The sequence below is a fragment of the Artibeus jamaicensis genome, unplaced genomic scaffold (genome assembly GCF_021234435.1).
Source record: "Artibeus jamaicensis isolate MK-2021 breed Jamaican fruit bat unplaced genomic scaffold, CSHL_Jam_final contig_482, whole genome shotgun sequence".
Lineage (NCBI taxonomy): Eukaryota > Metazoa > Chordata > Mammalia > Chiroptera > Phyllostomidae > Artibeus > Artibeus jamaicensis.
Window position 1 is genome coordinate 10,012,851 of NW_026521857.1, and position 25,822 is coordinate 10,038,672.

Consider the following 25,822-nt stretch of genomic DNA (forward strand, 5'->3'; position numbering starts at 1 on the left):
TGGCTGCTCCTCTGTCCCTCCTCCCACGTGATTTTATCTCTGCCCAAACCTTGTCTACATGGCAGTTACAGAATTGGCTTTTTCCTTGTAGCCTCTTTATCTTTCTTTGTACTTTTGTTTTTCTAAGCACTATAAGATAAGCTTATCCACTGTGTGTGTATGTGAACCTGTAGAAAACTCTCTGGATTGGGGAACATTGGAAGAAGCTGGAGCTCTGATTGCATCATTATTGTTTAAAAAATTCTTTTTGAATAGGGCAACTTCCCTTGTCTTACTCTCATACTATAAGACTGAAGGAAAAGGGGGCGATAATGTTTGGAGCTTTGAAGAATGTGAAAATAACAAGGATTGTTGAGTCTCGGCTGTGCAGTGGGAGGTTTGCCAGAGTTGGTGTTGCCTTGGCCCGGCCAGGGCTGTCAAGCCTGTTGGTCATCTACCATCTTGAACCTGAAATGTTAGAGAATATAACAAATGTGATTAATTTGGAGTGAACCAAAGCAGAGTGTCTTGTCTAACTCTCATGAAAGAAATAAGTGCTGCTTCTAAGAAGGAAGTGTTCTGGGGGGTAGGGCATCGAAAGTGTGCACAGATGTGGGCTGATGCAGCACCTCACGCCCAGGAACCCGTACACAGCACGCGGTAGCACTACAGGAGAGCAGCGTCACCAGCAAGGCCTCTCTTAGTCTATATCGCCACAGGTGATTTTTTTTTTAAAGAGCATGCTCCTGAATCCTCTTAATCTGAATCATTCTTTCAGCAAATCCCAATCCTCGCTGAGCCTCCTCATTTCCCAACCTCTCAGTCTGACCTTTCTCTGCCTGCCACAGAGCACTGCCTAACTTTTTACTAAGTCCTGACATAATGCTGGTGAACTGAATTCCGTTACCACGTAAATCAGCTCTGTGCAGTCAGACCACAGGACAGGATGCGTGTACACACTGGACCTGCGGGGTGGAGCCATGGTTCCGTGGGACTGGTTTCTCTTCGGGATGGTAAAGAAAAGCAGGTTTTTATTGATACCTGAAATCCTTTCATGTGATTCTTCTGTTGATTATAAGTCATTGAAAAAAAATTCAGGGTTGAATATGCTTTGGTGTCATGGTGTCTTAGGAATCTTAACACTTCAAATGTTCTAAAATAACCCAGCTTTAGGACAATGAAGAGTCACATATATTATGAATGCTTTGACTTCAGTGAAAGCAGTCTTATCTTGTACTTCATAGTGAGCCTGTAAAAAAATCTTAGTTAAAAACACAAAATCCTGTCGCAAAATCTACACCTAACTTGTTTCTTACATTAATTTAATTTTTGCTTCTTTTATGAATGTATAATTACCAAAACATAGGAAGATGTGTGGTTATAAGTTTTTCTCTGATGGTGAATAGTACTTAAGGTTGAGAAGTACTGAGGGAACTTTCATTAAATAAAGAGAATGTAAATTCTATCTTTGGAAAGTCCTCTTTACTGTATTTCAATCTTAAATTGTTTTCAGTAGTGATTACATGCCTTGTTTTATTTAAGTTTCAGAAAAATTACAAAGAATTACTTAATTCTTGTGTGCTCTTCATATGAAGTTGATTTATTAAAATTGTAATATTGAATTTGAACTCACTTTTATTACCTTAATAACAATTTGAGAAGTGAGTAGACTCTTGGAGCAACTTCTAAAGATAAAGACTCTTAGAATGATCTATCTTGTGTTTTGGTCTTCTATTATTTTTTTCTATAACCATGGCTCATTAATAACTTCATATTTATAACCTTCCAAGGGACTTACAAGTGTAGTTCCAAGTATTAGAGCTAATGTTAAATATGCATTTAGGTCAACATGATATATTTAGTCATTTAACATGACAGTTCTGTAAACTCTTGCCTCTTGATACCATGTATATTTTGTAATTGAGGACTGACAAGCTAAATAATGGATAAGAATGTGTTCTACTAACTATGTTCTATCTAACATGTTAGATAGAACATATGTTATATCTAAGATGAATGTCCTGATCCTTTATTGTTACTTAAAATAAAAGTACCTTTATAGAAGCGGTATATAAAATTAGAAGTTATAAGGGCAGGGAAATGAAGCTCCCATTGTTGATATGTGCCAGAAATATAGTCTGTGCTTTTTCTTGTGCTTTATCACACGTAATTCTCCCAGTGATGTTTTTAGGTGCCTGCTGTTGTTGTGTCACTTTGCAGATGAGTTAACCGAGCCTCAGAGAAGTTAAGTCCGTTTGCCTGTGGTTACAGGACTAAATGAAATTCTCGAGACTGAGACGCCATTCTTTGTTGCTCCATGCCGTGTAAACAGTAGAATAAAAATTTATCCCAGGAATTCAAAATAATTCTAGAACTTTTTGACCTAAAAAGTGTTGTTTTCAATAGTTTTTCTGTTTTAGCAGTGATTTTTATTTACAGACCCTAAAAAGTTTTTTTAATTCCTTAAAAATGATTTTAAACTTATAGAAAAGTTATAAGAATAGTATATCTCCAGTATACATTTCATTGATTCATCAGTTTTTAACATTTTGCAAAATTTGCTCTTTCTCAAGAGATAGACAGACTGACTTACACATAGATATTTTCCCCTGAACAATGTTAGAGTAGATTACAGACATTAATATTTAATGTGTTTCTGAAGAATGAGTATCTCATGTAACCACCATATTGTCAAATTCATAAAATTAACATTGATACAGTACTTTACCTGATCAACAGTTCATATTCCAATCTTGTCAACAGTGTCCTTTGTAGCTGTCGTTTTTGTGATAGCGGACTCCGTTCAGGATCGGCTCTTGTATTTAACTTTTCCATCTCTGTATCTATCTCGTGTGTGTGTGTGTGTGTGTGTGTGTGTGTGTGTGTACACACACAGATAGATGTGACTTATCTATATCTACATATATCAGCTTTATCTTTCATGATACATGGACATTTTGGAGGAATACTGGCCAGTTATTTTGTGGAGTGTTTCTCAGTTTGGGCTTCAGTTTTTCTTAGGGTCGGTATGTTTTTCCCTGTGAAACTACACAGATGACGTGGTGTTCTTCTCACAGTGTCACATCTGGAGGCACGCATGCTTTCGCCCCTTGTTGGTGATGTTAATTTCAATCGTTTGGTTAAGGCATTTTCTGGTTTTTCCACTGTGTAGTTACCCGTTTTTAGCATAATTTTTAATCCCAAGTATTTAATTGGATCACAGAAGAAAAAGTAGGCCATGAAAACCCAAAACTCTTAGTGGTTTAGTTCACACATTCAATTTTATGTGGCTTGAACTGTCACAACTGTGTAGTCCAAAGGATTCTTCATTTCTTTGTCTTAATCTATTCTAATTCTTTGAGTTATTTTTAATAGTTTTTAATTCTTAGACCTTATCTTTATAAAGAAAATACTTTAAATTGAGTGCAGTGACAAAGGAAACTAAAATTGAAAAGCCAGAAGTTCATTGTAAAGTGCCTGTATATTTACACAGCAGGTGGTACATGTAGAAGTTTCATCTTCAAAAATTGTGCAGATCAAAAACTTGTGGTAGGTCAAGAGGAGTTAGAGAAACTCGTGGATGAAATAGCTTTAATTTTTAAGGCAAATTCATAGGTCATGAATGGAAATATCTCTCCTAAAATACTACCACACTCACCAGCTGACTCTGGATGTTACTCGGCATCAAGGCATATGACCGGAGTAAAAAATACACGTATTCTACAGTCTTGTACTGCCTCTCAACCTTTATTAGCTGGGAAAACCACAAAGTCGCCTCTCAAACTGCTTCCTTTGAGCTCTGAACTTGCTATTTTAGGACAAACAAGTATGAAAATTATGGAGGACGAATCACTAGGGCAGGTACACAGTGAACACAGAGCAGTCACGGATGGCTCTTTCCCCAGCCAGCCTGATGTTAAGTCGTGGCCAAGAGCCTCAGGAGCGGCCCTCCACGTTCTTCACACCCAGTTAATGGAGGCTCAGTCAGATGTCATTAAAATGAAAATCAGCCCTGGTGGGTGTAGCTCAGTGGACTGAGCGCAGGCCTGTGAACCAAAGGATCGCGGTTCGATTCCCAGTCAGGGCACATGCCTGGGTTGCAGGCCAGTTCCCAGCAGGGGACGCATGAGAGGCAACCATACATTGGTAGTTCTCTCCTTCTCTCCTTCCCTTCCCCTCTAAAAATAAATAAATAAAATCTTTAAAAAAATGAAAACCAGTGTGTTCTCCCAAGGTTTAAAAAGTTTATCCGAATAGATGACAGGTCAGGTACCTGAAATGCTCTCCCACTGAGGAACTCCCATAACCCATATAGTAAAAAGTGTGACTTTTTAACTGTATGAAAAACATGAGGAGAAAGTACAATTTGTTTCTACCAAATGTTAAGAGACTTGGTTCTTTTGAAATTCAGGGTTTGTAGTGAATAATGAGAAAGACTTTACCAGGTGGTTTGGGCCACTCACGGGGACTTTGAGTCCGCAGTTGCATCGGGACTGATACCTCGCTAGGTAGTGACCACAAGCTGAGCCGCCAGAAGTGTGTTACCTGTACTCCGTAGACAATGTCCAGTGTTGTGACGTTTTTAGCAGAGGAGTGACACAATTTCAGTGTTATTTTAGGAAGATGAAATTAAGAACAATATGCAGGACACCTCGAAGTAGAGAAAGGCTGCAGGCAGGAATTGAGGGTTAAAAAGAACATGGCCAGGAGGTTAAGAGGTCCGCGCGCTAGTGGTGAATATGAGAATGTGCAGAAAATAATGCAGGAGAGGGGCTTTGAAGAAGCGCTGCTATGACGTGTGAACTGGGCGGTGCTGCTGGTTTCCACCTTGTGTAGCGCTCGCCACATGCCGGACAGTCGTCCGGGCTTTACCTGTATCGATTCATTTGATCTTCACAACAGTGCTAGGTGATGACTGTTCTTATCCCTATCTTACATGTGAGGAAACTGAGGCACAAAGAGTATGAGTAACTTGCTCAAAGTCACACAGCCAGTGATGGCATTAGAATCGAAAGCCAAGCATCCTGTCTCTATACTCTGATTCCTAGCCACTCCATCTATAATAAACTATAATGGCAAGGGAGAAAGAAAAGCAGTGCCTAAAATAAAGCTCTAAGAGGCTTCATTAACATACAGAATCTTCAATTTCTATTTTAAATGTATAGAATTTTAGAGCCAAAGTTTCACTCATATAAAGGCAAAACGCTCTAACCAGCATGGCAACCTTAAGGATGTAGAAATCTGCGCTCCCTGAAGCGTGGCGAGACAAAACCGGTTCCGGTGCTTCACCCACGGGTGGGCCAAAATGGGTGAGCAGGCGGGACCACGGGCCAGCACCCCCAGCACCATTCCGGCTGTTCTCGGGGTGTCTGCGAGTGTTCGGGGTCAGGCTCCGGCGCTGAGTCTGTCCCCAGCCTTCCTCCAGACATCCCACTCTGCTTTCCTAACAGTCCCCGTGTTTTCTTTCATTTCAAGACCCGCTACAAACAAGGTCTGGGCTCTAAGCTTTTCCTTGTCCCCAAACTCCTTTTTCACTTTTATTTTTTAATTTTTTCACTAGTGTCTAATTGAAAACAGGAAAGAAACAGAATGAAAACTTTGAGGAAATTTACAAAGGTTAAAAAATATCATAGTCACTTATCTTTAATTCTTAACTATCTTGCTAGACCTTGATGTCATTGTTCTAAAAAGAAATAGTTTTCAGGAAATATGTGTCGGGCCTTGATTGGGGTGGTATTCTGAACCTCTGTGGCCTACTGCCTCTCTTGCTGATTAATTATGGTGTTCCTTAACTTGACCCTGTCTGCGTATCCTTCCACGGGTCTTGTGGACACTCTCCTTTCGACATGTAGGCCTCAGAAAACACTAGGTAGCACAGACTACGTGAAATTGTAGGCACATGATATGCCTGGTACTCTTGATCCCAAATGTCACTGCATGTACAATCAACTGGGGAATACTTTTTATTAGAATTCTTCTAAGGGAGAGGGACTATAAGTGGGTTGAAACCAAAACTTTGAGAAGCTCCCTGAAATGGGGCTTCAGGCTTCCAAAGGATATGCTTGTCAGTGTGTGCTAAAGAGGAAGTCTTTTGGTTTACACAGTGAGGGAGCAAGCTAGGCCTGTGCCTGTGTCCTACTCCCTTCCATAGGGTGTGCAGCTGCTCCTCTCAAAATCTCAAATATTTAAAGAATATTGGCTTTCATGGACACCAAATGAATAGTTTATACGAGGCCTTCATCTCTCTGTAATCTGGTCTGTGGTTCTTAACACTTTTTTGAGAATCTCATTTTATATCTGTATAAAGTATTTATGACACACATACATATTCACTTTTCCCAGCAGAAAACAAATTGTGAATATGTTTGGGGAGTACACAGGTGTCCTAAAGCCATCCAGGGCCCTGGCAAGGACCGTGGTGCATAGTGGTTTGTGTCACCCGACTGGCTCACTTTCTGTCCACAGTGGGACAGCCACCTCAGGCGTTTCTTTGTAGATGGCAGCCCCCAACAATGCATGGTTGGGAGTGAAATGGAAAATTAAATATTGGCCGGCCACACAATTGCCGAAGACACTGGAGGACAACAACTTTGAGAAATTGATTTATTCATGAGAACTTGAATATCTGGTTGGTGAATATGCTCCACATAAAGCGAAGAGAAAAAGAGGTTAAGAACAAAGATAGAACTTCCAAAATCTATGCTTACAGAGATCTGGGGCAGGGCGAAAAAGAGGCCACTACAAGACTGGTGCGATCTGACGCGAAACTGAAAAAGAACTCATAAAACTAGTTTATGAATGGCATTTAAGTACCATTGAAAGAGCTGCATTTAAGGTTAAATAATTGACTGGATTTTTAAATATTGTTTGGAGTTTGAGGGTGTGCCAGCTCCATCAGAATATAGTCATTATTTACAATGAAAAGAGCACAGCCTGATCCCAAATCAGAAGCTTACAAAGAGTATAACTTGTGTAAAAGTTAGGAACTACAGTTGTTACCTCCAAATTTCTCTCATTAATGCTTAGCTCTACAACACTGTTTCTGTCTTGGGAGGGGAACCATGTTGCTCAGAGCCATGAGAGTTAGTATGATGTAAGCGTGTTAAACAGTGCTGTCCACATTGTCATCTGTGGACACGGCATCATACACTCTGCATCCTGACAGTGCATTATGCTGCTGGGAATTAAAACTGTAGCATTAATTTTCTTGATTTTTAAAATAATAAAAGCAAATAAGAATAATCAGCATTCTTTATAAGGTCCACAAGTGCTAAGATGAATGTTCCAAAATTCTCAGGCCTTGAGGAGAATCTTGAGGGAATTACAGACTGTGCAGGAGTTCTTACCTGGACCGGCCCATGCACAGACTTCTGAGGCTCTGGAAACCCACTCAGGCTGCGTGGGGCAGTTTAAGGGTCTACATGGATTTTTTTCTAGGAGGAGGGACTCACTGGTTTTCATCAGATTCTTAAAGGCATTCCTATCCCACAAAAGGTTGAGGACCAATTATATGATGTCTCCATTAAAGAAAACAAAGAAAATAAGCTTTTTGAAAATAACCTGTAAAAAAACAAAATTCAACTGAGTAAATTTTAAAGATTTTATTGGCTTTATGCAATCATTCCTCAATTAGGCAGGACCCTGTACAGCATCTAGAAAGGAGCTCTGAGGAGCTGTGACAAGTGGAAGACTTGCACAAGCAGAAGGAAACAGGAACAAGGAAGTTGTACTGGGCAAAAAAGTGGGAGGTTATTAGAGGGTTACTCTCTGTTAGCTACGGATGGCAGTGGCCTATCCAGCAGATGACCTAACTGGTGCTGGTCAGCTGATTCCTGATTGACTGGTTTAAGATGCTATTTCTGGAAGAGCCAGAAGTATAATTAAGTGAAATCTTAGTTCACTGATATGGCATTTAGCTTAAGCAACTGCACTTCGGGCCCGTTTTCTTTTTGTTTTTGTTTTTAACAATTGTTTGATTATTAAAATCATCTATGCTTAGTAATCTTTTAATCTTTAAAGGCTGGGAAGTGAAGAGTTTGGAAATTTAAATAAAAATAAAATTAAAAAATAAACTTCTATTTTGTGGTTATTAGAAAAAATAAAATAAAATTTCCATGTCTTAAAAACTGTGCTTTCAGGCCCAGGGTAATGGCAAGAGTGCTAGCTCTGTGTCCGAGCTCAAGAGCACTGGACTAAGAGCAGCTAGAAAGCTGCAGAAGAAGTGCCTTCAAGAAGATGAAAAGAAGAAATACTTAGTGTAAATGAAACTTCTGAACAGTGATTTAAATAAGAGGAAAAGAAGTTGAGATTGAATTAGCAATAACTTTGTATTAAATTAAGCAAATGAAGAAAATGACTTTTTAGAAGTCCTATGTAAGAAAGGATATACAATCATGGTTATTCCATAGCAGAATTTGGAAGAGCACGGCTGTGCTACAGTTACATTGGCAATTGAGGACGGGAGATGCACACACACATGGGGCCAGTGTGGGAAGGATGGAAGAAAACTCATCTTCCATTGTGGGAAATCAGTAGACAGTGTCTGGTACTAAAATATTAGGAAAAGCAGTAAGTTATGTTATTTAACAATATGGTTATACAAACACCAAAATAATAAACTGTAAGAGTTGAAGGTAGTTACTTCAAAGGAAGCAGAAATGGAAAAGGAAGCTGGAAAACTGTTGAGCTGGTTGTTGGCTCTTTTAGATTATATGTGTGTATAACTGATTTTGGAAAACACCTGGAAAAATAAGCAAATGCTTCAGGGTGGGTAGGGTTAACCGAGTGGCCGAAACCAAACTACACACCCCTAAAACAACTACATCAAGGCCAACTCTCCACCTTGGGCACTCGTCCAGGTGCACAGGAACATAGTGACTTAAGAAGATTAAAAAAGAAAAAGAAGTAAAAAAAAATAGTGTTTCTCTACAATTAATAGATTAATTCAAAATAGATTGAAAGAACTTCCAACATTGCTCTGAAATTGGAAAAAAAAGTTTATGGTCAGTTGCTCTTGGTGGTAAAGGAAGCCAGTAGATCCAGTTGCCCAGTAAAGGGAAAGAGGTTACAGTGGACCCCGAGCAAAGTGGGGTCAGGGGCCTCGACCTCCTTGCCACTGGAAATACAAGCGCAGTGCCCCGTTTGGCAGCACACATACCGAAACTGGAATGATACAGAGGTTAGCATGGCACAGGATGACAGGCAAATCCAGGGAGCATTCCATGTTTTTCAGTCACTAAGTAATCGTGGGGTTAAAGCACAGCGTAGGGAATGTAGTTAATGATACAGTAATGACTGCGTTGGGTGCCATGTGGGTACTAGACTTACAGGGAATCACTCTGTAAATTATGTCAATGTCTAGCCGCTGTGCTGTACACCTGAAACTAATATAATATTGAATGTCCACTACAATAGAAAAATAAATTAAAAAGAAAATATATGTATTATTTAACTCCCCCCAAATTTAACTACAAATAACTTACTGTTGACCAGAAGCCAAACAATTAACATATTTTGTATGTTACATGTATTATATAATATACTACAATAAAATAAGCTAGAGAAAAGAAAATGTTATTAAGAAAATCATAAGGAAGAAAAATAAATTCACAGTATTTATTGAAAAAAATTGCTTACATTATTCCATGCAGTTGAATCCCATGTTGTTCCTGGAATCAAACGGGCAACCTTTCACTTTGCTGGACGGTGCCCAACCTACTGAGCCACACTGGTCAGGGCAAGCATAATTCCTTCAAAATGATCACAGTTCATTCAGCTTCTGAGACACTTGTCATTTTGAATGCCTGTTAAGCCTAAGGCCTTTTTGAAATACCTTAGGATTCTCTCCCATTGAAAAGCAGAAAGCATAGAACGAACACAGTAAGTTGATGGCGGGGTCCTTCACTGCTCGGCTCCCCACTGCTGAAGAGGAAGGGAAAGGAAACAGGTGGGACATGAGAGATTGACGGGTGGGTGGGGGTGGTCCCGGGCTGATGCACGGCCTGCTCTTGTCCCTGAGGATAGACCTGCTGCAGGTGATGGGCGAGGCCTCCGTAGGAATGGAGAGCCTGGCTGATGGGAGAGCAGTTCTTTAGCCCCCAAGGGGTTCTGTGGTGGCAGAGTTAGTGGAAGCACCACATTTTACCTATTTTCTCATTACAAAGTGGTGAGGCCTGTACTCATGGGTTCATTTCTCTGAAAGCTCTTCTGTAACATGAATGATACGTAAGTAGACCTGTGTGAGGTGTTGGCATCAGCTACCTCACGTTTCCCGTGCCTGCCCTTTGTCTGGTTTCCTAGGCCCTCGAACCACCCCCCCCCCACACGTGTACATGTCTGTACCCTTCCTGCCAGTGGGTGGGAAGATTGCTGGGCCTACAGCCAACGTCAGAAATTTTCATCGGCTAACTATCTGCGTAGTAAACTGGCTCGACAACATAAAAAAGAATTGACCGATTTCTGAAGTGACACAAGGACGAGTGAGTGGGGAAGATTGAGCTGTATATTAAATTGTCTTCTGGTTATCAAATAAAGACTCCTTTATCATAGAGCCAAAGATAAAAAAGAAAACGTGTATGTATGTTTAATATATGGAACAAAAATAAGTCTATTTCTGACATAGTACTTGAGGAGAAGACAAGGTCAGCAAGCCCAGCCACCCCTGAAATGAATTTTAGATCTTAATATTGGTGTGATGGGACAGAGAGCGATGTCAGTGATGGTCACACTGCTGATAGAAACGATGTTTTTACAGTAGGTGCTAAATTAGATGTAGAAAGTAGGAGAGTTATCAAGCCTACATTGTCATGTCTGACCTTCCAGGTCCCAGTCGAGGAATCGTAATAAAAACAAGTTGTGGGCTTATCTGGAGACACAGCAATAACGGACACAGAGCAATTTTCAAGCTCTTCTCCAAATGGGGTGACCGGAGGGCTTATTCGGGGCCATGAAGGAGATGCATTGGTTTTGATCAGTTTTTAGAACTATATAGCAGCTTATCTGTGGGTCAGAGGAATTTCGTTTTCTCCATTCTTTGTTCATCATTTTTCCCCTTAGGGGCTATGTGGATTAGCCTCTGGAAGCTGGTATGAGGCTCGGAGCGTTAACAGAGTTCCCGCCGATCCAGATTGCACAACCTGCATTTCGCAGTGCTGAGCTCCCAGGCTCATCCTCACCCCATGTTAGATCAGTAAAGGCAGTTACCATCTCTTTATACATAAAAGGAAGAGAAACATTTAATAACAATTCAGAAATACATGTAATTCCAGGGTGCTCATTAGAAAAAAAAACACACTGCACTTACAAAATATTACTCTGTTACACCTCTAATATCAGTTCCTACTTTTGATTTTTTGTGTAATCGTATAGTGCCTTAGTAAAATAATGATCAGACCTGATTTTTAAGCAAGTAGGAAAAAGGTAAATAAAACCACTCATTTCCAGCCTCCCTAATTTCAAACAATTTATAATATAGGAAGACTGGGAAGACAAAAATAAAATCTCTAGTACCCAGAGAGAAGAAAATTTGTTACCCCTCACTGTTTGCTGGTTGCAGTGATGGGACAAGCTTAAGACTTTTAGCAAGTAACTGCTAATCCTTTTAAAATGCCACTGAGAGAATAGTTATCTTGTCATAGGTTAAAGGAATGTTTTAAGTTTTAGAAATAACAGGGAAACCTTCATGAATGGGTAATATTTATGTCTGTAATTGGTCTAGATAAACTACAATTGTGGGAAAGAAAAAGTAACAGGAATTAGATTAAAACCTTTCTTTTTTCTTTGTCAAACTGCTTAGCTTCAAAGTAACTGAAGGGAGGAGGTCCTTGGTGGGGCCTATTCTTGTGCTATGGGGTGTTTAGAATGTTACAAAATCTAGTACAAGGACAACAAATCAGGAATCTGACTACATTCTGAACTGTCACTGGTAACTCTTATCTATTTCTAAGGTAAGGGCAATTCGTGTTATACAGCTGTGGTTTTTTCCTTTTTTAATATTCCGCCATCCAGCAGAAGGCACTGGAGGATATCGTCCCCTATCCTGTGTACAGCTGTCAGGGCAAGGAGCAGGCTTTGTGAGAGAGCAGCCATGGTTTTAAAAATTGTGCATAAAATGTAAATGGACTTAAAAGCAGAATCCAGGGGAAACAAGCTCAAATTCCGGAGTTTTTATACTTATCATCTGGAAGCACCATTTTAGTTATAAAAATAATGTTAACTTAAGTTTCTATTGATTTACTTATCTCTGTAAAAATCATTCCTTGTCACAGCCACTTGGTGATCAGTATTAATACCAAAGTCTACTACCCAGATTTGTAAGAATTCATTAAGTATAACATTTAGATCCCTACTGTGTGCTGATGGCTGGTTAAGTACAGGGTGGGGCAAATGTTTACAGTTATTTATACAGAAAATAATATAGTAACAAGTATAAACTTTACAGCTTAAAGTTTACAAGAATAAACTGCTTTGCATACCTACAACTGTAAACCGACTTGTGCCCCACCCAGTAGAGTAATGTTTTTCTCTCCACCAGATTGTGAGCTCTGTTGAGTCCTTTGGCCTGCTTTCCACTTCGTCAGGACTCACAAGTGAATGAATGTGTCATTCAATTAGTATCTAACTCAGTTTCAGAGCTCAGAGAATGGATTTTAGATACAGAGGGTGAGAATAGAGACAGAAAAACTGGTTGAAAACCTGTTACGAGACGTTGGAGCACCAGTTGACTAATCAAAGAGGAATGACCAAGGAATGCTGAGCACCCTCGGTGCGCAGATGGTGTCTAAATTGCTCAGGGCAAGTGATTGGATTAATGTAGTGTGGGGAGCAGGAGCTCGTAGGGAGAAGGAAGGACAAGGAAATAGGGAAACGGAGTTTACTGAAGTTGAAATGTTTTATCACAAACTGAAGCCTGGAGAGAATGGTGACTTGGGTGAATGGAGTAAAACCAAAATGTTTGGGGATCAAAGGGTTGGCAGCATTTCTTGAAAAGCTCACATTTGCAAAGCACTGTAATAAAGTGTTGTGGGGGGCAGAGGTGCCACGCAGATGACCAGGTCCTGGTTTCTGCCCTCAAAGGGGTGTTGGCACACAGTGAAAGTGGTAGAGATCTCTGTAAACTCTGTAAAAAGGTTCTTTCCATTTGGGGGGATCCAGCATGAAAGAGGTGATCTTTGAAACGGGCTTTTCAGAATGAATTTAACACATGAAGATGGTAAGGAGGACGTTCCAGGCAAAGGGCATAGGGTTCTTAGTAAGACAGGGACCCAAGAAGACATAGGATCTGTCGGGAACAAGACACTGCCTTTAATGTTAGTGGAGGAACGTGGCCACGCCCTAGTACAGTACCTGAAACTTGATTCTCTGAGCACTTAGGGAGCCCTCTAGGTTTTTAAAGAAGAGAGTGACATTAGATGACCACGCACTAGGAAACCTACTCTGACCTCAGTACAGAGGTGAGTGAAGCAATGGTTCTACACCCCAGTTACACTTTAGCATCACCCACAAAGATTGTAAGAATTTCCAATCCCCCCAGGCTGCAGCCCAGATGAGCCAACTCAGAATCTATGGCAGTGGAGCCCAGACACCCATATTACTAAAATCCCCAGCTGATTCCAGTGTGGCCAGAGTCGCAGCGCCGATTTAGCGCAGGGGTTGGGAAGCTTGCTGCAAAGGGCCAGATAGTCAATATCTTTGGCTTTTGTATGATTTCTTCTGCACCCATTCAGCTCTGACATTGTTGCACAAAAGCAGCCGCAGACAATACATGAAGGAATGAGCATGGCACTGTTCCAATAAACTGCAGAAATTTGAATTTCATGTAATTTTCACACAAAACCAATAAGTTTTGTTCCTTTGTTTTCAGCCATTTTTAAAATGCAAAAAGAAATCACAGACTATCCAAAAAAAAAAGGTGGCCAGCTGTATTCAGTGCACAGATAATTTTTTGCCAGCTCTTGATTTAGAGGGTGAAAATTGAACCCAGGTAGTTCAGGGGGGAAAATATTACTACAATAATCCAGATAAGAAATAGTGCTAACTCTCTTTTGCAGTCCATTTTAAAGACACATTGAAAATAAGTGATATTGAGTTGATATTTATAGCAACTCATGTTCTTGTGCGCTACTGTTGAGCCCCTAGAAGTTGTCACACAAGGGGACGTTGAGTGAAGCAATGTGGTGCATGTAGTACCCGGTATCCTTGTACTTTACTCGGTCTTTAACTTTGCAAGGATTTGTTTTGTGTTGAAAGGCTGTTTCTTTTCTGTTTATAATGGCTACTCGTTTTCGCAACATTTATTGCTACAGAGTTAAGTCTCCTTCCTTTCTCCTGTGCCAGGCTTGCCTTTGTTGCCAGAGAATGACCTTTCCTTGCAAACAAATGTTCTCTTTAGAAAATAAGGTGAGTTTGATAGAAGATATGGCTACTTACATTTTACTTTATCAGCTATCACTGAATTAATGCAGAATTTCCTATTTGCATTTTCTTCCAGCATTTGTTGCATAGTTAAGCACCTGCCAGGGTGAAGGGTGCCATGCTCCTTGCCACCCCCACTGTGAAAATGAAAGGCTGATTGTTACACCCTCCATGCCATTAAGGTTGTTTTAGAAACCATAGGGCTGCAAATAAGTGTTTCCCACTGATATCTACTGTGTTTCAGAATCAGTGGTACATTTCCACATTTACCTGGTGGTTTCATTCAAATACCTTTACAGTTGGGTGAACAAACTCACTTTATCTGTCTTCTGACTTCCACTGTGAGAATTCTGCTGTTTTAATGTCCTGTAAGCAATACCCTGTCTGCCCTCCCCACCACCCCCCTCGGAGGTCTGAGAACTGAAGGACCTGGTAACTCCCCCTGAATTTGCTGTAACTGGAGGGAGAGAAGGAAATTCAACACTGCAGTCAGGGTCAGCAGCATTTATAGTCACCTCAGTTATCTTGCAGATCTTACTAGAGAGGAAGAAGCGAAAAAATGTGTAGAGTCAGAGCAAACTTGTAAAATATTCCCTACCGTCCTCAAGTCTTTCTCATAGAACATGACGGCGTATGTGCCTTATAAAGCAACAGGAGATGACACTTGGGAGAGTTTATCTGTTTTCCCAAGTATTTTGGTTATTTGATCACCAGACCTATTTGACATCATTGATTTTTTTTAAATTGATTTCTAAATTTTGATGTTTGTTTAAATTCCAAAGACTTGTTTTTCCTTCTTCTTGGTGATCTTGAATGATTATCACCTTAGGGACACAATCCAAATATATACAATATAAAAGTAAGATTGTGATTGAGTGCTGATAATGTCAAGTGCTTTTAATTAAGCTTCTTGATGATTTATACATTGATAACAAAATTAAGGTTCTGGCTTATTAAGTTAGCTTTCCATTTATTTTTCAAAAGGACTCACCAAGTTGGGAACTAAATATATAACTGCAGCCCGTTCCCTTCAGCCAGAGCCTCAGTGTGGCCCAGAAGAATTCCTGTGCAGCATTCATTTCTACACAAAGGAAGAGCTTAGGAAATAAGGCAAAGCTTCAAACATAATGTCAAGCAAGATTAAGAAGGAAAATGCCTGATAGGATTCAGAATGGCAAGATCTGAAAGACAGTAGAGAATCCATCTAGAAGAATGAAGGTTACTAGTGGGAAGAGAATTTGGAATCCTCTTGGCTAATAGTTCTCAACGTTAGCCACACACTGGAAAACGCAAGAGCTTTTAAATAGTACACTTGCCTAAATCCCATCATGCTGATTCAGTTAGTGCCACTGGGGACTCAGACTGGAGGACTGGGATATTTTAAAGATTTCCTAATGATTCTAACCTGCAACCAGAGCTGAAACCACTGGCTCAATCCAGCTTCTTGATTTTATGCACGAAATCCAGAGCAGATGTCCTGACAGGTCAGAGACAACTGTTTGCCTGGATTTTAATGTCAGTCTTCTCTCCCTCAGCTCCTTCATTCTTATACTCTCTGTGTGATCAAATCCCTTCTCCTGCTTTAAATTATATCAGTGGGTTCATGACTCCCAAATCCATGGTCCACATCTCTCTTCTCGCACCACACCTTTCTAACTTCCTTCTCATTATCTCTCTCAGTGTCTCACAGCCAGCCACCTGAAACTCATTATCTTCAAAACTGAATCCCCCTGCTCAACCCCTAGTCCCCAAATCTTCTTTTTTTTTTTTTATTTTTAGATTCCTTCCACCAGCACAGGGCACTTCACTCTCCTTGGCTGTCTGCTCTTCTCTCTGTGTCAGGGACTAGGGGCTGTGCGTCCTGCCCTGTCAGGATGGATATGAGCTGTTTCTCACATCCATCCCACCACCCTCCTTGCCCCTAGGCTAATTTGGTCAGGTATAATTTATTTTCAATCACTGCAACATCCTCTCATACCATCTTTGGCCCCCAGCCTAGCTTCCTCGCTCTGTGTCTAACACCATTGGGAAGTTATTTCTGAAACAGAAATGGGATCATTTTGAAGAAACTGTCACATATTTTGTATCATGTGCACTAATCATTTAGCCATTTTTAATAATATATTTTATTGATTATGCCATTACAGTTGTCCCATTCCCCCTCCACCCTGCACACCCCTGCCCCCACAGTCCTCCCCTTTAGTTCATGTCCATGTGTCAAAGCTTCTACATTTCCCACACTACTCTTGCCCTCCCCGTCTATTTTCTCTCCACTGTCGTCTGTGCTACTTATTCTCTGTACCTTCTCCCCCCTTCTCCTTCTCCCGCTCCCCTGTGGCTAACTCTCCATGTGATCTTCATTTCTATGGTTCACTCCTGATCTAGCTGTCCTCTTAGTTTGCTTTTGTTTTAGGTGTGGTTGTTAATGACTGTGAGTTTGCTGTCCTTTCACTGTTCGTCTTTTTTATATTCTTTTTCTTAGATAAGTCCCTTTAACATTTCATATAAGGGCTTGGTGATGAGGAACTCCTTGAACTTGACCTTATCTAAGAAGCGCTTTATCTGCCCTTCCATTCTAAATGAAACCTTTGCTGGATAGATCAATCTTGGATGTAGGTCCTTGCCTTTCATGACTTGGAATACTTCTCTCTAGCCCCTTCTTGCCTGTAAGGTGTCTTTTGAGAAATCAGCTGACAGTCTGATGGGAACTCTTTGTAGGTGACTGTCTCCCTTAATCTCTTGCTGCTTCTAGAATTCTCTCCTTCATTGTAATCTTGTGTAATGTAATTATGATGTGCCTTGGTGTGTTCCTCCTTGGGTCCACCTTCATTGTGATTCTCTGAGCTTCCTGGACATCCTGGAAGTCTTTCTTTTGCCAGGCTGAGGAAGTTCCCCTTTATTATTTATTCAAATAAGTTTTCCACTTGTTGCTCTTGCTCTTCCCCTTCTGGTACCCCTATAATTCAGATGTTGGAACATTTAAAGATGTCCTGGAGGTTCCTAAGCCTCTCCTCATTTTTTTGAATTCTTGTTTGTTCATTCTTTTCTGTTTAGTTGTTTCTTTCTTCCTTCTAGTCTACTCCATTGATTTAATTCCCAGTTTTCTTTCCATCACTATTGGTTCCCTGTGCATTTTTTTTTATTTCACTTAGCGTAGCCTTCATTTTTTCATGTAATTTGCAACCAAAATCAACCAGTTCTGTGAGATCCTGATCACCAGTGTTTTGAACCCTGCATCTGATAGGTTGGCTATCTCTTGGTCCCTTAAAAGTATTGGCTCTGGGATTTTGATTTGTTCTTCTGTTTGAGCCATAATTTTTTGGTCAGGTTGCACCTGTTACGTATGAGGGACAGAGCCTTCCCCATCCTGGGTCATGATGCTCTAGGTGGGGGCGGGGTCAGAGAGGGAACAGTGGCACTTGCTCTGCTCTCTCTCACATTTCAGTCCCTTCTGCCACTTCTCACAAGCAAATTGGGCCCTTCTGATGCTGGTTCCTGGGTCGGGGGCTTGCGTACTTTCTAGGACCCAGTGGGTTTCTTTCCAAGGAACTCTCCTATGAGGCTGGGAGTCTCTCCCTGCACCTTTTCAATCAGTGCTTTTAGGCTTTATTTCCCATTGCTGGAGCCCTGGGTTGTGCAGTTTGTCTTGCTGCCCGTTTTTGCCTAGTTTGTCTGCGCATGAATGTGTGACCGCGGTCAGCCCTGCACCACCTGTGCGCCCAGGTCTGGCAGCCACTGCCTTTTCCTACTGGGACCCTCTCTGCTGGTCGCCAACTCCGCTCCTCTTACTGGTCTGGTTGAATGGTTGTTGGACTTCTGTACGGTTCAATTGTCTGTCTGTTCTGGTTGTGTTTTTGTATCTAAAGTGTTGTTGTCCTTAATTTTGGTTGTGGGAGGAGGCACATTGTTTCCACCTACGCCTCCATCTGGGCCGGGAGTCTGCCATTTTTTGACTCGACAAAGCTACCTCATTTTCTCTTTATCTCTGTGTACCTACCCCTGGGCTACTTTCTTAGAGTTGATATAAGTGGCTTAATCTATCTGCAGACTCAGTTCTTTTATTTCAACTGTTATCAGAAGCCAAACTCTCCAGTAAGCTACAGTATGTTCCCTCTTCAACCACGTGCCATCTCATTCTAGACTGAATTTAATAGGACCAGCCTACACCCCAAAGCCTGGAACCTGGCCCTGCGGGAAGTACAACAGAAGACCCATGAGGAAACTCAGACCTACCTGATCATCAGACCTCATCCTTAGTAGTTACACCTCTTACCTCTTAAAGTTTTCTGGCTACTTCTTTTCTTATCCCTGACTTCAGCAAGTCTTGTTGCCCCTTGCTGAGCACGGTCCTCACAGGGATTCTCTCAGCTCCTGACTAGTTCTTCACCAGGGACCCCTGTGACTTTCTCTCTGTCCTTTGTTTCTCTCTGGCACCTCGTGGCGGTTTCAGCCCTTTTGCTTCTGGATGTGGTTCTCTGACTTCCCTTCTTTGTGACTTCCCTGTCCCTGGGATGTGGTGACTGACCAGTCCTTGATCTGTAGCCTTTACTGCCTGGAATTGGGGGATTTGTTTAGAGCCTAACTCTCCTAGTCTCTACCACACCATCAGTACCTTGTTGTCTCAAGTGTACCTACAGGTCACAAAGGTCAGCTGTGCAGACCTGTCCGGTTAGTAAGTTATCTTGGCTCCTTATCTTTTCACTCTTAGTTTCCTGCTGCTTTTTGTCCTTTGGTTGGTTAACCACTTCTTAGTCTGTCTTTCAGAAAGAGAATGGGAAAAATGAGTGCATTGAAACTTTCCTTTCTTAGCACATCAGTTATACTTTAAAAAAACAAACAAACTTGCCCTGGAGTTTGCAATATGCATTTACAACTAATCCAAGTTAAAACAAAAGTTCGCTTTCCCATAATACAATACCACTTTATGGACAATGTACCATATAATAACAAAATAATCTTAATTCCTTCCTTTCATCCCTCATATCGTTGCTGTCATTCATTTCACATATAAATAAGTATACATAATTAAATACATCATTATTGTTGTTTTTTGAATAAACTGTTATCTGTGAGGTCAATTAAGAATAATAAATGTTTTTATTTTCCCTATACTTCTTCTTCAGTGCTCTCTTCTCTTTATGTTGGTCTGAATTTCGGATCTATGTTGTTTTCATTCTCTCTGAAGAACTTCTCTTAACATATCTTGCAAGGGAGGTCTATTGGCAATAAATTCCCTCAAGTTTTTTTTTGAGAAAAATCTTTATTTCTTTTTCACTTTTGAAGGGTAATTTCACAGGGTACGGAACTCTGAGTTGGTAATTTTTTCTCTCTCAGTTCCTAAATATAATATTTCATTCTCTTTTTGTTTACATGGTTTTGGAGGAGAAGCTGGATATAATTCTTATCTTTGTTCCCGTATAGCTAAAGTATTCCCACTCCCCATCCCCAGCTTCTTTCAGGATTTTCTCTTTGATTTATTGTCATTTGAAAATAATATGCCAAAGTGTCCTTGGTATTTGTCCTGCGTGGTGTCCTCCAGGCTTCCTGGATCTGTGGTTTGGTGTCTGACATTCATCTGGAGGAAATTGTCAGCCATTATTGTCTCACATATTTCTTCTATTCCCTCTCTCTCTTTACTCTTCTGGTATTCCCATTATGCATGTGTTACACCTTTTGTGGTTGTCCCACAGTCCTTGGACATTCTGTTGTTTTCCGTCCTTCTTCTCATTGCCTTTTGGTTTTCAAAGATTCTATTGACATATCCTTTAACTCAAAGAGATTCTTCCCTCAGTTGTGTCCAGTTTACTAATAAGCCCATAAAGGCATTCCTTGGTTCTTGGTGTTTTGGAGCTCTAGCATTTCTTTTTGGTTCTTTCTTGGGATTCTCGTCTCTGTGCTTACATTGCCCATGTTGTCTATTCTATACACTAGAGTCCTCAGCATATTAATCATAATTCTTTTAAATTTCCAGTCTGATAATGCCAGCATCTCTTCCATATCTGGTTCTGATACTTGCTCTGTCTCTTCAAATGTCTCTTGTGTTTTTTGCCTTTTTTTATGCCTTGTCGAAAAATTTTTTTTGATAGCTGGACATGCTGTACCGGTTAAAAGGATCTGCTATACACATAAATTGGCCTTTAGTAATGTGGTGGTGAGGAGTGAAGGGAGAATAAACCTAATACATACTTTTGATTAGATCTTAATCCTTCAGCGAGCCCGTTCCTCTGGACTATGAAATTACCAAATGTTTCTTAGCTTTCTTCCCCTGCCTTAGATGGGACAGGAGGGCTCGGTGGGCTGGAGTTCTGTAGATGTTAACTTGTTAGAAATCTAGATGTTTACCAAATTTGCATACTGTCTCATCTTTTAAACCAAACTGCAACCCATATAACTTCAGGACTTGGCACAGAGTTACTTTTTAATCAGCTCTCAACTTTGCAGCCTGATCCTTGGGATTAATGAGAAAGGTGACTTCAAGGTAGGTACCTCACACCCTTCTGGAAGACACGTTTGCCGCACTCACTGTACTTTGACCACCCTCATTACAAGTTCATCCCACAACTTGTTTAACATGTTTACTTTTTAAACACTTGGAGAATTAACAGGTGGCTGCATGACTGAGGTGTTTGTTTTAACAGGCTAAAAAGTGGGAGGTAATTTAGACACCCACTATGATGCAATAGGAAAATACCTAATTATTCCATTTTTGGCTCAGCTTTTAGTTTCAGTTCAAACTGCTGATAGCAAGGCTCAACAAGCCTATTGAGTAGCGAGTCCACCTAACACTGCCTTCATGTGAGAAACCGCTCACTAGCAATCAGGGTCACTCCAGTCATTTGTGCATTCAGCACTGCCCTTGGCTAGAGTTCCAGAACTTAGTGAAGGCTCTCTTTTCACAGTATCTGCTATTCACGTTTTGATATGAATATAGAAGGCTCTGAAAGTCCCATATCTATTTCAGCATGCTCTAGATGCCAACGTATAGCATTTTCTGACTGAAAATAGACTGCTCAGAAGGTAAAATCCTGAAAACAAGACAGCTAATTGTTAATTTGCCTGGTATGTTCACCCTGATGGTCCAGGTATAGAGTATGATTGGTTCTTGAACTGGCTTCATTAAGCAATTAGAAGGAGCAAGGAATTTTTCTGGATAGTTAATTGTTCATTTGGTTTGGGGTCAGGGGACTATTGTTAGATGTGCACAGGGTTGTAGATAGGGATTCAAGGTCAGGGATGACTGACTTTTTCTTTAAAGGGCCAGATAGTAAATGCTTTAGGATTTATGAGCCATGAAGCTCTCTCATAACCACTCAGATCTGCTGTTGTAGCAGGAAAGCATTCGTAGATAATGCATAACTGAATGAGTGTGGCTATGTATCAATGAAACTTCACTTACAAAAGCAGGCAGTAGGCTGAATTGGGCCATAGCCCTCATTTGTCAACCCCTATTCTGGATCCCAGAAGATGTACCACTAGGCTATATAAAACAGCAATAGTTTTCAGTTAACTGGACTAATACATATAACTTTCAATATTCAGAGGCAAGACTTCACCGTATTTGTATATAACAAATTTGTTCACCGGAAAAAAAGTATTCTTTTTTCACTGGCTTCTTTGGATACTAATCTGAATAATGTTTTTATTTATCAGTTATACCCCATTTCCTTCCCAAAATAATTTGGGTAGCTTATAATAAAAGATATGTTTTGCTATAAATATAGAGACATGAGATCAACACCCACAAAGAAAGGCACAGAAAGCAGCCTCCGAAGCTTTCATGTCTGTTGCCAGGTCAGCCTGGTCGCTCCACCGCTGCTGGGGCTGAGCACACCTGGGCCGCCTCCTAGGTTCTGTTCTGCTTTGCTCCTTAGTTTATCTTCTCTAGCATACTTTCCTTTCTGAAATAAAATGTCCCCCATGTTTTATGTTAATCTGCTACCAAAGAGAATGTTAGTATCTGTCATTTTTCTTCTGATTGAAGTATAAGCCAAGAACTGTTAAACCAAGGAAGTGGGTGGATGGGAAGAAAAGAAAAATTATAAAGGAATGAAAACTGTGGTGTCAGGTGACCTGTTCAGATTAGATTCCAAGGCTCACAGAGCCAAGGGACTGTTTCCAATCAGAGATACAACTCTGCTGTCTGGGGGAAAGGGACATTTCATTACTTTAGAGTTCGATGCTCAGAAGCACACCTGAGAGACCAGAGGAGGTGGGAATCCTGGCCGAGTGGCAGGGAGAATACTTTCAGTGGTGTCAGAATGCAGAAACGAGACCAAATGATTGGAAAGACTGCCAGCTGGAACTGTGGCTCCACAGACTGTTCTGAAATAGGGAAACTGGTCTGTGGGAAACCATGATTGTGTACAAAGGACTCTGATGCAAGGTCTTAATTTGTAGCAGACTCAAATACTCAGCCAAGTGGCTACAGAGGATCAGGTAGAACCCAGAGGGGAATCTGCTTAGATCCCTGGCATTGGGCAGGGAGACAGACATACTCATTCAGCCACTAGGAAACATGGGTACCAGGAAGGGATTCACTCTCAAGTGAAGGACAAAGAAGCTCATTTACTTGGTAGTTGGATTAAAATGAACGAAATAGAACCGAAAGCAACACAGGCAGAATTAAAGACGAACGGGCCACTCTCCTGACAGAATTTTAATATGTGGTGGTGTCTAACCCTGTGAGGTACAAGAAATAAATTCTATAATTGAGACCTAGGAAGATGTTTGGTGTCTGTTTTAAAAATGTTTTATCTGTTCTGTAAATTTATAAATATCTGAACCTTTAAATGGAAAAGAGAAATTAAGATTTTCCAACTTAAGCTGCCATTTCTTCTCTCGTTCACTCTCGGCGGGAAGACCAATTGGTGCATTGTTCGTGAGAAGGGGCAGTACAGCATACCTGCCGAGGTGGTGAACACGCGTACGATTCCATCTGGCAACTGGACTTCCATGCTTTCGTTTTTAAAATTTTCCACTCTCGATCTGGCAGATATTTGTGCAGATAATCATTATAATTTTAAAAATTGCAAGGAACTGGCGAAAAAAGTTCCAGATTTCGAAGTTTTTGGGTGGGAGAACTCTGTATAAAGGATTGCAGATCTGGATATACAAGCCTTTAAGTTTAGCAAGGATAAATTGTGAAGTGGAAAAAGCAACCTTCAGAACAGTGTACCCAGAATGCCCTCCTTCTTAGGAAGTAATAGTAATCAGTTGTGTGTGAAGATGCAGGCATAGCAGGTCTAGAACCATACACAAAATTGTTCGTTGTGGTTATGGCAGGTGTAAATAAAGATTACGGTGTTTGAGAAAATGAGCTGCTTCTTATGGTCAACTGTAATAGGGAACCCCACATTTCTTCGTTCAAACACCGGGGAGCAGGAGGGGCAGAGGGGACTTAAGTAGCGCCTGTGTTCAACTTGAGAACAATAAATACATCAGAAGCAGAAAGTAGCTTTGCTTTTCATAACCGCATGTGAGGTTGAGGAGTGGTCATAAAGATACTCATAGCTGTGCCTGTCTGACTTGGGCATTTCATTTTTTCATCATTTAGCAAATATTTATTGAGTGCCTATGGTGTGTCAAACACCACGCAAGGCACCCAGACTGTAGAGCAGTGACAGCTCAAAGGTGGCCTCACGCAGACAGGCACAAGCTGTGATGAGGAGGCCCAAAGGACGCATACTGTTTAAATGGACGCATGCAGGTGCCCAATTCAGAGTAACAGCAGCTGGCATTACAACAAAATTCAAAGAGTTTTTTTCTTTTCACAGTTTTTTTTTCATTTTTAGTCTTTAAGTTATGTATTTACAATAGAGTTTTTGATGAGCAATGTTTTAATTATGAAACCTAGGAAGAGTTTGTTGGGGCTGGTCTGTGACAGTGGCCCACATGGCCATCAAGTGGCTTTGATTTCTGATTGCACACATCCCATATCAACACTGCAGCCCCTCATCCTGCACGGGGAGGAATCTCTAAATAAACATTATCTTCATGCAAATAGAGAAATAAATATAGATATGTAGACATATAGATGCATGTATGTGTTTTGCCACTTATCGCAAATGTTTGTGTTTTTTCTACAGAAAAAGCAAAGGACAAAAGATCTTTCTCGGGTGTTTCATTCTTACAGCCCATACGATCACAAGGTAAGAGATGCATGCATGTGATTGGCATGTCAGGTAGTAGAAAAGTCTTTCTGAGTGTATGGCCCAGCCCTTCCAGGCACATAGTGATTTTATAGTATACCTAACAATTTCATTTGTATTTCTATTTTGATTTTCAACTCTATGTCTTTAAAAGAAACCAGAAAATTTATATTTTGAACTAAAATAATTATATTTCATTCACATTAAAATCTAGTTACATAGTCACTGAAATCTCAGACACTAAAAAGATAGGTTTGGGGGTGTTTTTTGGTCTGATTGGGTTTTTCTTACCAAACAACCCAGTGATGGACTTGGCTTTTGAATTGGTACAGATAGTTGAAATATTAACTCCCAATTCTTGGTTCTTTATCGCTCCTGATGGAAAGTTATTTTTCTAAATAAAAACCCTCACAAAAAGCAGTGGATAGCACTGTGTCTGAGATAACCCTGCCAATACTTTTGCTACACAGAAGACCAAATAGTGAAGTAGAACCCTGTGAACACATCCCTCCATGTGCCCATGGCCAGTCTTCATTCATTTGTACCTCATGCTCTCCATTCCCTGTATTTGAAGAATTTCCAGACATCTTTTCCTATATTAGTACTTCACTGTACATTTGTAAAAGATAAGGACTCTAAAAAAATTATAACTGTTTTTAAAGAAAATGCTCAGTACCCCATCTTCAGAGAGAAATAAATACATTACAAGATTTCTGAGAGTTCTCCAAAACTTCTTCAGTATGTAAGGTTCCAATAATCTATTAATTTGAGGTGATTTCAGAAGCAAACAAAAAATTTGCACAGTTGAATTGCTAATATAAACTTAAATCTTTTTCTATGAATTTACAAGAAGACATGTGGTGGGGATTTTTTAACTAGCCAAAATAAGTAGTGTGAAAACTACTTTCCTCAGTTGAGAATATGAAGATGTCTGGATTCAGGAGGAAAAAATTGTGCCAGTTGTTCGTAGAACTTGAAAGAATGTGAATAGTTTCTAGTGTTTCTATAGTGGTCAGTTAACTTACGCACCAAAAATTTTTAAAAGATGTTTATGCTCCTCCATGTCATCATGGCTATTTATAAGACTAAAAAGTATATCAGGTTACTTTTTTGAAGTTGTATCAATCACTGTGCAGCATATAGCAACTTGTTTGAAAGAAATCGAGAGAGTCTCTAGTTTCTGACAATGCCAACAATGCAGACGGAAGGTGCAGACTGTTGAGTAACACAAAAGCAAAAAGAATGAGATTGGGCAGATTTCTGATGGAAAAGTTGAATTTTTA

At 40.4% G+C, this 25,822-nt stretch overlaps 1 protein-coding gene across 2 annotated transcripts in view; it reads left to right on the forward strand.

Moving 5' to 3' along the window:
- The window catches only part of CDKAL1 (CDK5 regulatory subunit associated protein 1 like 1), a 667,880-nt gene that overhangs the window by 496,416 nt on the left and 145,642 nt on the right, over positions 1 to 25,822 (forward strand). For both annotated transcript variants that reach the window (XM_053668249.1, XM_053668248.1), the window contains one exon: positions 24,477 to 24,539. In XM_053668249.1, the coding sequence (XP_053524224.1) occupies positions 24,477 to 24,539 (63 nt within the window). The remainder of the gene's footprint in view (positions 1 to 24,476; positions 24,540 to 25,822) is intronic.